Below are 18,623 nucleotides of genomic sequence, written 5' to 3'. Positions count from 1 at the left end.
ATAGGTTAAGGAAGTGTAGATTGTTACATATTGTGTATGTGTGTGTGTATATATATGTATATATATATATATGTACAAGTGTGTGTGTGTGTGTGTGTCACATGATACAAAGTATACAGATGCAAAGTAAATTGTAATTGAACCTTTGAAAATAGTTGTAAATAAATAGCTTGAAAACACTTTCATATGAAAGAATAATATTGAAAAAAAAAGGGATATCAGGAAAAATTATTTCCTGCTATCAATGATACAAGAAAAGTTAGATAAACATTTACATTTGCTCTTATTCTCATAATTTCTTGTGATAGAATCCTGTGAGGAAGACAAAAAGAGAGATTTCCTGTCAAAGTTTAAAGCTTTACCACCTCAAGCACAATATGGAACTTGATATCAGGAACCGTTGTACATAATTGCATCGCAGTAGTAGTAGTTAACAGCAACAATAGAAAATATAATTTTTAGAGTCTCACATAACCATCTGAATTGATGCAAACATTTTTGTTTCTTTTATATTTAGCATATACTTTTTTTTTATTAACATTTTTATTAACTTTTTTCATCAACATTTTTAACAACTTTTTTTTTTCCACCAATCTCACCATGGCATTAACATATCTTGTCAAGCACAACATCTTGATAACAAGAACAGACATTATTCTACTTGTCTTAACAATCATTTGCATCAGATTATATTATGTAAAATGTGTTCACATGTATTCGCTTTGCTGCCTGACTTCTATCTGGACTGTTGCGTGGCAATGCACGGGTGTGAGGGAATATTTAGTTCTTGATGCTGTTCTTTATAAAAATTGTGGCAATGATGTACAACATATGTGTGATAGTTGTTGGGTTTTTTTTTCTCTCTCTCTAGCTCTGCATTAGTTCAAACAAATCACACAGTCATACAGAATGAACATCGTCTGACATACAGGAAATGAAAATTAGGGTCGAATTTGTGCTCTGTCCATATCAATTACATATGCCTGCTACAAGCTGTGGAGAAACATGCAGATGATATTATATGGGTGTATCACAAAATTAGGTTCTATATCTTATTGTAATAAAAGGCATGTTGTGAATGGTAGTCCAGATAGTAGTGCTTAATAAAGTGTTAAAGGAAACCAAAACGTAAAGAGAAATGTGTATTGAATGAAAGCAGCAACATTAGTAGAACACATTAGTGAAAGTTTGAGGAAAATTGGACAATCGATGCAAAAGTTATGAATTTGTTAAATTTTGGTGTTGGAACTGCTGGATGAAGAGACTACTTGAGTTTATGGCATCATGTGCGGACAACAATTCTAAAGAAAATATAAAGAAAATTGAACATGCTTTCACTTTTCTGGAATAATGAAAGAGCACTTGACTAACCGCTTTCAGATGGCAGGGGGAATAATTACTAGCCTTAACATATGTCAGTATCATGTTGATGGAATGTGTAATTTTCATGAAAAATGAATTTTTGTGGAATTCCCTGTATATTTTCTTTATATTGTTGTCCACACATGACATCACAACCTCTAGTAGTCTCTTCATCAAGTGGTTCCAACACCAAAGCTTTAAAAATTCACAACTTTGCATCGATTGTCCGATTTTCTTCAAACTTTCACTGTTGTGTTCTGCTAAGGTTGTTGCTTTCACTCAATCCACATTTCTCTTTGGGTTTTGGTTTCCTTTAAGTAATCGCTTTACCAACTACAATGTGGCATTAGAGATGTTCTGTGGTGTTATTGTAGAATAGTATTTGTATATCTAATACATGCTTTTATGTATGAGATTGATGTCCCGGCCATAATGGAACCCACTGGCAAACAAGTCTATGAAAATGAAACCAGGGCCCTATTTCATAAAAGATGTTAGAATAGCAAGTCTTGCTGAAGTGGCAACTTCCCATAGCAACAGCCAATCAAGAAGCTGGATTCTTGTCGTTACTATGACAACTGCCATTCCAGCAAGAGTTGCTAACTTATCAACTTTTTTTTTTAATGAAATGGGACCCAGATGTCCCCTCTTAATTGCACTGCATGATGCACACATTATGATTTTAGTCACCCGGTGGTTGTCATTGTGACCTTCAGTATGTTTTTGAATATGTTAAAATGTTATGCATGGTTACAAACGGTATAATAAAATGTCTAAAATGTGTTAAAATGGATGAATCCTGCTGGTTACCTCACAGTCCGTCGATCCCCCGGAGACCTTTGCCCACCACCTCCACTTGCAGCTGGTAAACTTCGGCATCAACACGGGAGAGGCGGCTGAAGCCTTCTTCGCCCTCTATGATGCCAAAGAAAACATCTTCATCACGTGAGTCTCGGCGAAGCGCCTCATTACATAATAGTAGCCCCTCCCATAAGACACTGTAGATCAGTAGAACATGTTCATCAAAATCTTAACTTATTACTTGTAGGCATCTGATATGTCGCACATCATATCAATTTGAAATTACAATATTTTGGAAGCAAGGGGTTAGATTGCCAGCTTGTCTTATACACTTTATATTTTCTTGTTGATAGCAGCACCAAAGATGTCTGCACATGAAATGCTTCTTGTTGATGTAACATTTCACAAGAGCCTACATCCACATGCACTGGAAATCATAAATGCATTTTTTTTTTCCAATCTTATGAAGGATAAAAAGTTTGTGATGTCTGATTGTGACAACTCATTTATCAATTGTTATCATATGCCGTTGATAACCTAAAATAAATATCGCTTCATTCTGTGCACTCTCGAAGGCAGTGAGGTATAGTATCTTTCAAAGGAACTGTTCTCAGTGGTTTCGACAAGATGCATGCAAGGACCAGCAATATACCACACTACATTACATCAAATGCATTAAAAAATGTGTTGTTACAGAATGTCATCCTGGCAACAGATTGCACAAATGATGTACTTTTGAGGAGTTAGTAGGAATATTTTTATATGCAGACAGCTGTGATATATGCTTATGACTAGTGTGACTGTCATATAGCTAAAGCAGAGTCCTTGCAGTAGCCTTAAATTTATGCTTCCAGGGCAGCTGTCTAGATGGGCACAGTAATGTTTACTTGTGACAAACAGTGTCAAGACTTTGGCGCTGAGTTGGCCCTTGATTTACCAGCATACAGTATAGCCGCAGCACACTGTGAAGGTCTCAATCTACAGGCGACCATCCACAGCGGTTATGGCTGTCGTGAAACTGAAACTCTCATTTCAATTAATCAGAAGGAAATGAGTCTGAGTACTAAACCAGGACGGTTCTTTCATTTTGCTGTCGTAAAGAAAAGCTTTGCATCGACAGATACATGTACCATGCATGTTTACATGAAATCATACTTTAGAGTTGCAACCCTGAAAGAGACATGCTCTGGATTAAATAAACATAGAAATGGTCTCTCAATCAACGTAAATGGAGCGCTTGTACGACAGAAAGTATTTTATACTTACAGTTTACTGGAGATAAACGTTCATTGTCTCTTTGTAACAGTTGAATATTATAGTATTATTCTTGCCCATATGATTTGTAATGTAAACAATGTTTACACTGATGTCTGTGTGCATAGTGTATGTACTTGTATGTACATATGTATGTAAATACATATCTTTTATAAATGTATGTTTTATTATATGAATATATAGGTATATATCTACATATAAACATGTTGTTCTTGTATAATATTGACAATACAGTATGTGTACTGGAGAGTGTATGCATGATACTGTCAATTTCTGTTACTTCCTTGGGATTCATTAGCAACGGAAATGCACACACGGATTCGCAGAATTTTTGTTTAGTAGAGAGTCAAGCTCATGGCGCACATTACTGAAAGATAAGAGCATTAGGAGCCGTCCACCGAGAGGAAACCTAATTCCACCACCCCAAGATCCCCAGTTTGAATTATGTGATGATTCTTGATTTCCAGGGAGAGGTTTCTTGCCAAGTTCAACAAGCAGGGTGCTCCTCTCAACGTGGAGAAGATTGGGAACCTCGTCACCATTTTCACCGTGAGTGTCTCTGTCGTTGCTTCGTCCACATCAGGACACTCTGTTGGCGCGAAATTTACCCCGAATTTCACCACATGTTTTGATGAATTTTTGTATTAAAGCTTTAGATGATATGTGCTTAAAACATCAATATAATATTCTTACAGCAGAATGTCAAATTTGGGATGTGAAGCAGGATATTAGTATCCTATGAATCACAGACTAAATTCATTTGTCTTTTCATTTTTCAGATGTCACTGTCTGTGCGTATTGTTACTGTCAAAGATGATTTGCCTAGCAGAAAGTAAAAATTTTGATCAAATCACGGAACGTGAATATCATTTTGTACAAGATGTTTTGATTTTGCCAAAACACACCCCTTTCCATTGAAGTCTGAATGAGATCTCTTTGTTTCCATCTAAAAGGGGCAATTAAAGGCATAATTTACCATTTGCAGATGAACCAAAAACGCAGCATTAGTGCTTCAAAATAGTCTAAAATGTGAGTTAGGGATAGAAACAACCACTGTAAAAATTTGAATCCGTATTATCAATGCTTTAAGTATTGTTAAATACACAAAATGTGAACAATAGTTATAATATAAATGTTTCCAGACTAAACCGTCTACAGTTATGGTTTATTAAGAAAAATACTGATATTTCCACGTATTTTAGGCTTTATTGCGAAAGTTTTATATGGTAGGATGTTTTGAGATACAACAGACCTACACATATGCATCAAATGTGATATCTTGAAAACTTTTTAAATCACTGCTCCCAAAAGTAAACTGAACCTTTAACACATAATTTATCAAGTTTGTAAACTTACTATCAACGTCCTTTTATGTACATTATATATTGCATATGCAGAGTGAGAAAGTACTGCCAGATACATGTTATGTTTACTTTTATTAGAAACAGGATAATTCTCAGGGGAAAAAGACAAAAGAGCTCAAAGATGGCATCAATCTTGGCTACAATTTATTGATGAACTATAAATGATGTGAGATACCGGTACTTTGAAAGTCCTTGTGAGGCAACATGTTGAATATGAAGAAATTGACTGCTTTTTGCTGTTTTTGTTGTTGTTTTTGTCTTGTTATTTCCTGAGTAGGACTTGAGCAGCAAGGACTTGGAGCGCGACCTCTATCTGACCTGCCACATTATCCGATGTGGCCAGATGCAGGCCGGCCGTAACGTTGACCCCAAGAGGCAACTGGCGTTCACCTACAGGAGACCCTACGGATACGGGGGTGAGTCTAGCACCCCTCTCGGATCTATCCCTTTCTCGTTCATTAAATGTCATTCAGCTGTGAATGCCATCGATGTGTGTCTTGTTTTTGTCTCGGTCTTGTGTGAATGCAATTTGACAAGCTGTACTTTCGTAGCCAACCATGTACCACACTCTTTATTGATTGATTTGATCTCTATTGTCCCTTCAAGGAAATTTGGTTTAGATTTGATTGCAAGAAGTCCTGGTCATTGAGGTGAGAGTGTTGTAGTCTTGGCAAAATCGGATTTCATAGAACTTGTGAATGTATTGTGCCATTTTACATGATGAAACATTAACTCTTGAACAATCTAGAACTCTTTATGATAATTTGTTTTTCATCCAAATGCTTAATTTTGAGATAAGTTGAACACAAAAGGGTTGACTCACATGGCACTTACAAATCTCCCTATCACATATAAATATAAGCATTTTGCCACTAGTGGTCGGGTCCGTACGTGGCCGTATGCTGTGTGCAAACGAATGAGGGTGACCGTATGCACCCACCCGCATTATGTGGCGTTCAAATGGGTTCACACTTTCGGTGGTTCACTCATGTACTTCCGGTAATGCGCAGTTCTTGTGCAGCAGGCGCCTACAGAGTGTATACCATACCATGCGGTAAATGGCATCTAATTTTCCCCTTTTTATCATGACTTTAAGAACATTGCCATTTCACAATTGAAATACATTTTCATATCATATAACTTGATATTTCTTTGCCCAACACATATCAGTTGTGAAGAAAATCAACAAAACTATCGTAGTTTGGGGACAGGTGTAGTGCTCTAAATTTTTTTGTGAATGCTCAAATAGAGCTCTCGCAGTCCACCGGCACAGTATTGCTGACTCTTTGAGATGAAAATTAAAAAGCACCGCCGCCGTGAAGAGTTTTGACAGTTATATGCGATAGGAAAAATTAAACATACCTGTGCATGTGTTGGAAATCAGGTTGTATTTATGATTATTGCATAGCCGTCAGGTCTCGCTGATTCTGCAAGAAGTTGTATAGAATATTTGGTATCTCTTCATGTCCTGATGAGTTAAAAGTATGCAATATTAGAGAGTATAATTCCATTTCAAGTATGTTCATCTTAAAGAAACCTGTGTACATATTGAGTAAGTTTTGAGGTGGCAAGAACTTTTTTTCCCCTTTGTAACATTTGATACCAGTGCTCAGTAAGTGTTGATACATTTGCGTGGGATGTGTTAGTACTTGTTTATGTCTGTCTCTACCTGTCCAAATAAACACCTGTACCTGTCTTTGTGTACATTCATGCATAATATAGGAGGAAGTTTGCCATGCCCATTTATCACTCATCCCAGGTATTGTGCTCAAGAGGATTACACCCTCGAAATATCCATTGTTGCCTCAATAACAGAGATTGAAAAGCAACGCTGAACAACACAAGTAATTAATAAAAATGTACTGTATTCTCACCTTTCATATCTTGAACAATAACTACACTTTTGATGTAGTGTTTCATTTAGTGTTTGCCAATATTCTCTCTCTCTCTGTCTGTGTTTGAATTCCAGTGCTGAAAATATCCCACTTTCTGACCATGCTTGATGATGACACTCGAGGAGGGAAAGAGGAAGTCATGAAGATAATGTAAGTTAGTTTGGCACAGAGCATCGCCCACTGAACCTTTCTCTCAAGGTGGCACACTGAACTCCAATGCACCTTTCTGTCTTGTCTCATCATCTATTGCCAGCCCTTTATCAATTCATTGATTGACATCGGCAATAGAAACTCTAAAAATTTAACCTCATATATCAATAGATAGAGCTATTGAGTTATTAATAGTCAAGATAAATATTGAGATTCTCTGTGTGTCAAGTTTTAATTCATATGAACATTTTTGTTTGAAAAACTTTATCAATAGATCTATCACATATATTCAAGTGCAGAATGTAGGCAAGAATAAAAGCATGTAAATTTGTACAATGTAGAATGACAGCATATAATCTTTTATGGCAAAAATATTAAAAGCTGAGCATATATGCAACATTGTTGATAATATCCATTAGTTATCAAGAGAAAAATTATGGGTAGATTCAACATTTTGACATTTCATCAAGAGCTGTATTCTCTGCCTAGTTACAAGGCATGTAATTTATTTTAGTCATAAAGCTGAAGTGAATTAACAAAAGTACTTTCATATGAACTCCAAATCACTCTATCAATAGCAGCATGCCCACAGTTTAGTTCTATGTAAATGAATGATTAATGAATTTGAAAATCTGTTTCCAGTATTGTATTAAAGACTTTGTGAGTTTATCATATCACAACATTCTGCCCAGCATGCTTTGAAATATTCACAATCAGTTGAATTGTTTGTATTCTCTACTTTCTTGTGTGTGCACAAATGCAAATGAATGACAGTTCTGATGTTTCAGAGACGCTGAATATCTTGCTCTAAAGAAAGTTTCACATTTGCATTGCTATGGATATTGAGACTGTACAGTGTCACATTTCCTCTTCAATACATTTTCCAGTTCACTCAAAGACAACCAGGACAATGAAAAGGACTTTGCAACACTGCACGAGCAACTGATTCGGAATACTGGAAGGAAGGGTGGCACAAACGCCGCCAACGGTGTCGGTGAGTTCATGCTTTCTGTTCTCGTACCAATCACAACTCCTGCCCTATTGAGTTGTGGGAGACCACACTCACACATATAGGGATCCTGCCAAGTTTCGCTTCTAAAGCACGGTCGTGACAAATGGGAGAAACTGATAGCTCTAAAGTGATGCATTTATGCTCACGGAGCAGTTAAAATGCACATCTGTCTTTGTTGCAGATTATCCATCTGAAATAGCTGCTTTCATGCAGAAAGGCTCTGCAAAAGATACTGGCTTAAAGTGGGAGGCATGATGTAGTAATCATCATCATCATCATCAGCTTAATCATCATAATCATCACAATCATAATCACAATCAATGTAACAACAAAAGAATTGTTGCTGCTGTTTTGTCTACTGTTGATGATGTTGTTCCTGTTGTTCTATTAAATGTAGTGAAATATACTATAATAGGCAGCACTGTAGACTTCAGTGTTTTTCATTACACCTTTCGAGTTAACAATATGTACAATGAGAAACTTGATGGTGAATACATGTATATTTGCCCTTACGTACATAACATTTGAACAACTGCTACTGGGGAGAGTCACTCTCGACATTAGTACTGAAGTGCATCCGCAAGTAGAAACACAACACAATGCCACCCTACTGTGTTCAGTGTAGTCCCACAAACTACATCTTACTGCCAGGCAGCGTATGTGTAGACTGCACAATCAGCAGAGTCTGTCTTGGATTGGGTAGACAATGAACATTTTTGGAAGGAAAGGAAATCCTTGTGATTGTTTTCGTGGATTTAGTCATCATTTTTAAACATTAATCAGGGACAGTGGAAGTGTTCCCGCCAAAGCATATTCCAATTATTAAAGTGAATGGGTTGAGATTCTGATTTAGCATTGAAAATAGCCCAGAAAATCTTTGTTACAGCAAATTTTGTTACTCCTAATCATCATTCCCACTGAAGTTAATCCTGATCATCTTCTTAGCCTTGTGCCATAATAGTAATGATAGTAACAGTGTCTTTTTCTCTCAGTCATTATTACTATTGATTTCCTCTTGCCATAATCATCAAGTTTATTTATCTATTTCTATATATCTATTTATTTCTGGCTATTAAGTGATCGTATAGTTTTGGTTGAGACCTAACTTTAGGTTTCCAACATTCTTTTTTTTGTGTGTGAGATGATGAGAAACCACTTATAAAATGTGAAAGAGCATGTAATTCCAAGAGGAATTAAATTTCACTCGATTAAAATTGGTTTTGAAATGGCTGAGATATCCAAAATAGATGGATCCTAATAAATGGTTGGACCTACCTTTTATTATGATCTTTTTGTTTCACTTTGTTTGTGGATGCCTCAGCCATTCCAAAACTGATTTTCATCAAATAAACTGTGAATTCCGTGTACAATGGTATGCTGTGTACTATTTCATAAGTGGTTTCTTGGTATCTCGCAAAAGGTTAAAAGCGCAATCCTAATCTCTACCAATACTTTACCATCCCTTTAAATCTATTTATCTATTTTTATATCATCTATATACCAAATATTTATCCATTTTCAGTTTTACTCATGAGCATATGTATTTATTTCTGTATTTTGATACAGGTATCACTGTGAAGCTATTGATCCTACATGGCCACATGGAGGTACTGAGAAAGGAGAAACATCTTCTCTTTAGTAGGGGTCCCAGCATCACTCGCAAACTGGGCTTCAGTGACATCATCATGCCAGGTAAAATAACGTCCCTCTGGTGATAAGACCTTGTATCTCAAATTTTTGGACAAGGACTGGAACAAATACATGTGTAAGACTAGATTACAGAGGGGAGGGGGAAGGAGAATACTTGTATCTCTCCTTCCCACGTCGCACCAAGTTTCAGGGAAATGGGGTTGCTGTGGCCTCCTGGAACATGGTGTTAAGGTACCTAGCATTAGCTAAAACAGACAAGAGTGTGATTTTCAAACTTGCCAGAAACAGACAAAAAAGAATAGACTGATATACAAGAGAATTGCTATTTGTTACTGATCAGTCTGCATGCTCCTTTGAAGTTTGTTTAGAGAGCTACTCACCCTTAGAGAAGTGTTGGTGATAAGCGGAATACATGTTCGTTCCTTTTATACATGTTAGTATCCTGCAGCACAAGCTACATATATAAACTGTAGTGGCTGTCCGTCTGACTGTGACACCATTATTTTGTCACTGTTGTTACCATGGGGCCGTTATCATTGCCATTGCTGGTTTTATGTGTTTACAATGTGTGTTGAATGACACATCTTCATGACAGAAATTTCTTTGCTGCAAAGCAAGTGATGTTATGAACTCGGTACTCGCAAACTGTCTCGCCATGATTGGAATCCCCCAATCGTATGTGTGACATCATACTGGGCAAAAGTTACAAGACCTTAGTTTGAGGATGGCTACTGCTGATCCTCTGTGAACACTTCATCTGTTGCTTTGACAGTTGCAAGTTATTTTGAATGTTTTGTAAGTGTCTTCCAGGATCAGAGCCCTGCTGTACTAAAGCATGTCCTGTAAAAATTGTCATTGTTACTACAATACCAACAAGATGGTGTGTATCTTATCTGAATGCGTCATCAGTTGCGTCACTTTTGATGATGAAGAATTTGAACATGGCACAGCATGGCTATTTTTCTCTCCTTTTGTGACATTTTATAGATTCATTTATGTGATATTTTGGTATTTTCTTATAGATGACTTGAGGAATGACTTATTCATCTCCCTGGAACGAGCAGAGTTCACCGACAAAAGGAAAGAGTTTCGCAATATAGAGGTCACAATCTGCGTCATCGATGATAAATGGCAGAAGCTGGTAAGACTGGGTGGCAAGAGAGTTTGTTAAGTCACACTGACACTTGCACACATTTGGGTTTTGTGCATAGTTTGCACATCGGCACGTACCATTTGTGCTATTGTTGGAAACAATTGTGGCAGTGTGTGGGAGGATGCTGGCCAGTGCGGTCGATGCGTGATAATATTTTCAACGTGCTCAAAATTTTGGCATGACTAACTTTTAGGCAACTTGTGTGTACCCTTTGTGAACTATGCCGAAACCTCCATGAACTATGTGCAACCTATGCGCAAACTAGCTGATCCAGTCCGTGCCATATGCAGGGCTGTGCAGGAATACATGAACCAATTAAAACAAGTCTCGTTACCAAAAAGAGTTTAAAAATGGCCACTTCAAGTATGTCGTGGCAATGAACACAAATACGTGAACAATGCGTAAGTATGACGTGTCACGCATGACGTGTCATACGTGTCATGACGTGTCAATGTGTCCTGAAGATTATGCATTTTGTGAACCAATCATGAATTTGACATGACCAAAAATGGACTATGTGCCACTGAATGGCTTGCACTGGCATGTCATAATGTGGGGCAGTGCAGAAGCCAAATTAATGAAAGTGTCAGGATGGCATTACTCTTGGAAGGGCTATCTGTCATCCAGAGATTCTGCCCACAAGTGTTTTCCGTTATGAAAGAGCTCCTTAGAGTGGGTCTGTATGTATTTTTCAGCATTCAACATCATGCACGTCTCATCAGTGGACTGATAGAGGAAAATATGACAACAAAAAAGGCCGTGCTGAAAGAAGATGTCATTTACTGCAATCTTATTTCTGTTTTTCCTCACTCTCCAAATGAAGATTAGGTTGCACATTGAACTGAAATATTAATTTCAGCATAATGTTTATCCATATTTTGAAACAACTATCGTACAGTTCGCTCCTATTATAATGAACATACATGTAGTTATAACAAAAATTTCTTTATGATGGAGTTAAAATCTAGGCCCCAAAATTATGGATATATATCTTTATATACTTTTTTTTTTCAATATGCTCTTTCTCTTCATCTTCATTTTTCACTCTTTTTTTCCCTCTTATTTTACTTTTAGATATTTTCAATAATTATACCCCCGCCAAAAGAAGTTTGAAGGGGGTATATAGGAATCAGCGGGTGGTCGGGCGGTCGGGTGGTTGGGTGGTCGGGCGGTCGGTCGGGCGGTCGGTCCGTTGCAAATCTTGCGTCGCGAACTACTTCCTCAGTTTTCAACCGATTCCCATAAAACTTGGCACAGATGTGTGCCTTGGGTTGTAGATGTGCAAGACGTATTTTTTGACAGTACCCAAAAGTACGTTGCCATGGTAACGGCATGTTATGGGCAAAAATGGGTACAAATCTTGCGTCGCGAACTCCTCCCACAGTTTTTGATCAATTTTTATGAAATTAGGTACAGATGTTCATCTGAATATGTTAATGTGCAAGACACATATTTCCGCAGTGGCAAAAAGTGCGTTGCCATGGTAACGGCATGTTACTGGTAAAATATAGGGCAAAATGCTTCATGGCAAAACTGCTTCATCAGTGTTCTTCCAATTCTCATGGAATTCATATTGAATGTTTGTCTTAGGATATAGGTCAGCATGACACATTTCTTGACAGTGACAAAAAGTATGTTGCCATGGTAACAGCTCACATATTATGAGCCAAAATGATGGAAAATTTTGTGTTGCAAACTACTTCCTCAGTTTTTGCCCAATTTCCATGAAACTTGGTACAGATGTGTGCCTTTGGTTGTAGATGTGCAAGACGCATTTTTCGACAGTACCCGAAAGTACGTTGCCATGGTAACGGCATATTAATGGCAGAAGATCAAGGAAAGATCTTGCGGATTTAACTACTTCCTCAGTTTTTTGACCAAAGCTTATGAAATGTTGTTTTGACCAAAGCTTATGAAATGTTGTTTGGCGGGGGTATAACCAGTCGCTGTAGCGACATTTCTAGTTTTTTTCTCCTCTCGTGAGTTTGATCAGCAGAAATCTCTCCTTTCTCTATACCCGAATGCACCAAGCCCTGCATATGTCTCGTGGATGACGAGCCACCGGAGAAGGAGTATCGCTCGGTGGTGTACCGTCGCAACATGTCGCCGCGGTGGAACGAGATTGTGCGACTGAACGTTCCCATGGAGACCTTCAAGGATACCCATCTACGCTTTGAGTTTCGGCACTGCTCTAGTGAACCCAGTACGTAGTCTTCAGGCTTCTGTGGTAATGGGTTGACTTAGGCTTCGTGGCTTCTTTTTTTGCTTGTGTGTATGAGAGAAGTCGATATGTGTCCACAGCTGTATACATGGGGCAATTAAAGAGTACATTTCCTATGTTTGCCTTCGAGGATAGTGGGGATACATTATGGTATGTACAATTTGTTCGCAAAAAGTGAAAAGTCTGTTTTTTTAACCTGTTGAGGACGAGTCCTGAGAATACTTGGGGAGGTGTCTATGAGAAATGTGGGTTGTAGTAAAATCAGTCTGTCCTCAACAGGTGAAGTCAATTTTTTTTTTTTGTTAAAAATCATTGGCCCAAATTCACGTAAGGTGGTACAATTGAAACCATGGTTTAAACCATGGACAATTTGTAGTGGAGTGCCAAGTGTTGCATGGCCTTTTTCGTTACAAAATCAGACATTTCGTTGATGAAATGACCATTTTGTTGACGAAATAACCATTTTATTGACAAAATTGACAAAATAATCATTCCGTTAAAGAAATAATCATTTTGTCTTGTCATTTCATTGACGAAATGACTGATTTCGTAACGAAATAGGCCATGCGACACTTGGCGCTCCATACAAATTTTCCATGGTTTAGACCATGGTTTCAATTGTACCACCTTCATGAATTCGGGCCCAAGACGTTGCACGCGGATGATGTAAAGATCAGTTATGAATTTTGTTGAATTTATGATGATGATGACCTCCTTTTTTTTATGTGCAGAAAAGCGAGAGAGGGAGAAGCGGCTTTTTGCCATGGCCTTCATGCCTCTTATGAAGAAAGATGGCACGGCGGTGGAAGATGGCATCCACTCCCTCTTCGTCTACAAGGTTAGTTCCTTTTAGTCCAGTGCTTACAGTGGTCCCTGCTTTAGCGAGACATGTCTGGAGTGAAATGGGGGGGGGGGGGGATACCACAATGGAACTGAGCACTTGAGTCATGCACAATGACTGGAAGTAATGCTTATTACAACAAGCATATCTCATCTTTGTTTAACCCGTTGAGGACGAGTTCCGAGCATATGCGGGCAAGTGTCTATGGGAAATGCGTGTTGTAGCAAAATCAGCTCGTCCTCAACAGGTTAAGCTACAGACTATTGCCAGAGGATATCTATATGACCTGACTGAAACATTTACATACCGTAAGCGTCTACTCAAAGTGATCATCAGAGATGCCTACTGTTACTTTTTTGCAGTATTTTGTCCTGTTTTTAGCCAAAAATGCTGAAGGTCTCATGGAAAATACTGCTTTTCCAATATTGTATTACTACACATGTCAATTGCAGGTAAGATAATAATTACTGTTTTTCCACCAAAATAACTTTTGAGCTCTGAGAATGCTGCAATGGTGTTCACAAGATTGGCATCCCTGGACCAATTGTTTGTATCATTTTGAGCCAGCCAAAACTTCAAATGCACTTGTGACAGTTTCACATATACATAAGATAATTGATTGGGGTCATGAGCGTGTATTTTGGCCTTAAGATCACAGTGTGGGTTAAGAACTCTTTGACCTTTGATTGTATAGAGTTTATGTCAACACCTCCAGTCATAAAATTAGCAGATCATATCACAAAAATATACTAATTTGTTTATGGCAGTGCTCTGAACACCATGACTTCAGTAATGCTGACCAGTACCTCAGGCTGCCCTACTGCACGGCCGACCTCGTCATCAAGGGCAATTACCCCGGCAATGACGCACTGGAGCACAACAACAAAGACACGTTTGAAGTCCGCACAGTCATCTGCTCCACTAAGCTCACTCAGAACAGTAAGTTCTGTCCTTATTTCTTTTACCACCACATGAGCTCTTGGTGGAAAGTCATTGAGAGTAGCAGCTGCGCTGAAAGTGATTTTAAAGTTTAGTGACCTGTGTTGTAATTTGTTGGCTCCGTAAATGTGGCTTCAGTTGTCATCGTTTGCTGACTATTGCAGAGGCACTTGTCAGCAAAGAGGAATTTCAAGCAGTTGGTATTGTTCAACCATTTCCTTGGAGGTATTTAGAGCAGACCTCTTCACCCGGGTTCACCCTGCTCATTGCAATAACTATTTGTTGGATGATTTATATATAGCAGTTTTGACTCTTGTACACTTGGCCTCCACTTCACGCCTTATACATAGAGCTGACTAGAGTGTTCTGATACAAAAGTAAATTGGTCACAAATGTTATCGTAAAATACTCAGGCACTACCCCAGGTGATTTCAAGTTCAAGAAATAAAGTTTGTGACATATCATGGATATGATATTACCAGTGAACGAGTTATCTTGGTTGTGGTATCCAAGTCATTGATGCTCATATTCAAACCAAGGAGAGTCAGATGTCAGCCTGTGAGCTAAACCCAATTAGTTCTTCTTTCCATATTGAGTTTGACATGCATACTGTGGAATTGCAAAGTTCTGTGTGGTCAGGCATGATAGGATGGCGTGATTATGTACATCATATAAATCTACCTCTCTGTCATTATGAGTGTGTTAAAGCTCTCCTAAAGCATACCGAACCACCATACCCATGCCAGAGAAGCACTCGAACACTCCCAAAGTGTGTTGTACCATACTGTGCCGAAGTGGACCACTTTCCAATGTGTTCCAAAAGCATACCATACCGCATTGTCTAGTGCCAGAGAGCACTTGAACACAAAGTGGTCCAAAGTAACTTATGAGGAGTGCTACATGAATCTCCACAGAGCCCTTGAACATTCCCAATTTGGCAGGGTATGGTGTGGTACGGTACGGTGCAGTTTGATTCACTTTTTAGCCCTGAACATGACCAATACCAATATCCGTGTTTATCATGAGAGAAATTGTGATGTGGTACTGAAGCAATAGCTTGCTTTTGCTCTCGTTGAAAACGATGTCCTTGAGACCGGCAGTTTTCTTTCATTATATTGAAATTTTGTTACTACCAAACAATAAAGTATGACTGTAAAGATACACAGGTAATAAATTTTGGACTTGAATTTTTACTTTTTGTCCCCGCCGAACGAGTTCGAGCAGGGGACTATGAAACGGGCTCCGTACGTGTGTGTGTCCGTCCGTCCGTCCGTCCGTGTGTCCGTGTGTGCGTCCGTGTGTGATCAAAATCTTCAATTTGCTACTTCTCTGTCATTTATGAGCCAATTTTGATTCTGTTTGCTTTATATGATAGCACTACATGGGAGCTTTGAAACTTCTACACAGAATTTCAGTGGTGACCTTTGACCTTGACCTTTGACCTATATTGTACATTTTGCTACAAAATGCTACTCCTTCGCCATTTCTAACCCGATTTCGATTCTGTTTGCTTTATGTGATGGCACTAGGTGAGGGCTTCAAAACTTCTACACAGAATTTTGACCTTTGACTTCTTTGACCTTTGACCTTGATTTTTGACCTGTATTGTACATTTGGCTACAAAATGCTACTCCTTTGCCATTTCTAACCCGATTTCGATTCCGTTTGCTTTATATGATGGCACTAGGTGAGGGCTTCAAAACTTGTACACAGAATTTTGACCTTTGACTTCTTTGACCTTTGACCTTGATTTTTTGACCTATATTGTACATTTTGCTACAAAATGCTACTCCTTCGCCATTTCTAACCCGATTTCGTTTCCGTTTGCTTTATATGATGGCACTAGGTGAGGGCTTCAAAACTTCTACACAGAATTTTGACCTTTGACTTCTTTGACCTTTGACCTTGATTTTTTGACCTATATTGTACATTTTGCTACAAAATGCTACTCCTTCGCCATTTCTAACCCGATTTCGATTCCGTTTGCTCTATGTGATGGCACTAGGTGAGGGCTTCAAAACTTCTACACAGAATTTTGACCTTTGACTTCTTTGACCTTTGACCTTGATTTTTGACCTGTATTGTTCATTTTGCTACAAAATGCTACTCCTTCGCCATTTCTAACCCGATTTCACTTCCGTTTGCTTTATGTGATGGCACTAGGTGAGGGCTTCAAAACTTTTACACAGAATTTTGACCTTTGACTTCTTTGACCTTTGACCTTGATTTTTGACCTATATTGTACATTGGCTACAAAATGCTACTCCTTCGCCATTTCTAACCCGATTTCGATTCTGTTTCCTTTATGTGATGGCACTAGGTGAGAGCTTCAAAATTTCTACACAGAATTTTGACCTTTGACTTCTTTGACCTTTGACCTTGATTTTTTACCTATATTGTACATTTTGCTGCTAAATGCTACTTCCGGCGGGGACATATATTACGCACCGCGTAATTTCTACTTTTCCTTGTTTGTAACAAGAGTCTCATTATGGCCATGTTTATTATAACAGGAGTGCACTGTATTTACATTCATACAGGGCAATGCTGCTTTGCTGATGTTATTCTGAGATCATGTCATGATACAAATACTTGGAAATGTAGACACCTAGTCACTTGCAGTAGCACCTTTAAATTTGTTTCAAAATGAGATCTCCCACCTTTAATGGACCTGAATGGGAGACTGCCAGCAGAAGTTAAATTTGAGATTTCTCATGTATCTTTTTGACATTAACACCTCTTAGAAACTGAAACTTCCAATTTGATGAGTGTGACAATCCTCGCTTTACATGATGCTTCATGTCACTTGTCGAAACTGCAACACAATAGTTGGATCCCATCAAACCTCTGCTGTACCATTACTCTCATATGACCGATGTTCTGTCTTCATAAAAACTTAACTGTCAAAACTGTGTGGGATCTTTAAAAAAGCTACCACAAAGGGGGTGCTAAGAAGCAAAGCGGAAACTGGTATTCCAGCATTCACTGTTCTCAGCATCTCCTTACTCATATTTCTTTATGTGATCTATTCTCCCATAAAACCAATCATTCACAGATAAACTCATCTAGCTCTTGAACGTTTTTTTTTTCCTTCTTCATTTCCATTCATGGGAGACCAATGGTCCTCTTGACACCAGGCTTGCTGTGTCTTCATGTACCTCGAAGCTGCACCTTCAGATAAACTTATTTTAGAAATTAAAACCTATCATAGGATTTTGTTGTTGTTGTTGTTGCAGCACTTTGAAAGCTCAACCTCTTATTCATCATGCAGAAGAAAAAATTCTTCAGTGCTGCCTTATGATAGCTGTAATTTCCTGATATTTGGAATGGAAGCTATGGAAACAGTATGAGTTTGAACCTCCAGGCATTCACATTTTCATCTCCCTTCTTTCCATTCCCTCCCCCATCAGTCAATCTCCTTGGACTGTTGAAATGGAGACAACACCCAGATAGACTCCACACCATCTTGGAAAAGCTGACCAGTGTCAATGGTCAAGACATTGTCAGGGTAAGGCACATCCATCCCACATTGTCCTTGGTCAGTTGTCATGGGAAGGAAAAATTAGCAAATTCGTTGAGCCAGTTGCCCGGTACACTTGCCTAAATCTTTTGAGTGAAAGTACAATGACATTAATCCATGCAAGCTTTCATTATTATTTTTTTTTTCAAAATGCTCGTTGAAGAAAACTGATAAAGATTTACTTTCATTTTAGGCAGATTCTTTTCACTCTTGTTAAATGATTTGACAGTGAGAAATATAAGTTTTGCTTTAATTTCTTTTTCAAAATTCGATTGCAAAGACACTTATATTCTAAGAAGAAAATTGTGGGGAATCTACCATGAACATGACAAATTAGGGTCCCTATGTGCATTGCATAACTGCATGAACCCCAAACTAAGAGTCTTCACAGTTGCAATTACTATCAGTTATAAAATGAGGCTCAAATTTGTTGTCTGAAT

The 18,623-nt window shown here is 38.3% G+C and overlaps 1 protein-coding gene across 1 annotated transcript in view; it reads left to right on the top strand.

The window, feature by feature from the left end:
* LOC139719125 (dedicator of cytokinesis protein 3-like) overlaps nt 1-18,623 on the top strand; it is a 129,274-nt gene that overhangs the window by 47,440 nt on the left and 63,211 nt on the right. The window contains exons 9-19 of the mRNA XM_071630556.1: nt 2,180-2,307; nt 3,906-3,987; nt 5,080-5,218; nt 6,772-6,847; nt 7,735-7,841; nt 9,426-9,551; nt 10,532-10,650; nt 12,694-12,865; nt 13,615-13,721; nt 14,492-14,663; nt 18,074-18,171. Of these exons, the coding sequence (XP_071486657.1) occupies nt 2,180-2,307; nt 3,906-3,987; nt 5,080-5,218; nt 6,772-6,847; nt 7,735-7,841; nt 9,426-9,551; nt 10,532-10,650; nt 12,694-12,865; nt 13,615-13,721; nt 14,492-14,663; nt 18,074-18,171 (1,326 nt within the window). The remainder of the gene's footprint in view (nt 1-2,179; nt 2,308-3,905; nt 3,988-5,079; nt 5,219-6,771; nt 6,848-7,734; nt 7,842-9,425; nt 9,552-10,531; nt 10,651-12,693; nt 12,866-13,614; nt 13,722-14,491; nt 14,664-18,073; nt 18,172-18,623) is intronic.

Source organism: Diadema antillarum, unplaced genomic scaffold (genome assembly GCF_040938485.1).
Source record: "Diadema antillarum isolate AM-2024a unplaced genomic scaffold, OU_Dant_1.0 scf00000104, whole genome shotgun sequence".
NCBI lineage: Eukaryota > Metazoa > Echinodermata > Echinoidea > Diadematoida > Diadematidae > Diadema > Diadema antillarum.
Note: the sequence above shows the minus strand (reverse complement) of the source record. Positions and strands in the feature narration are given on the sequence as shown.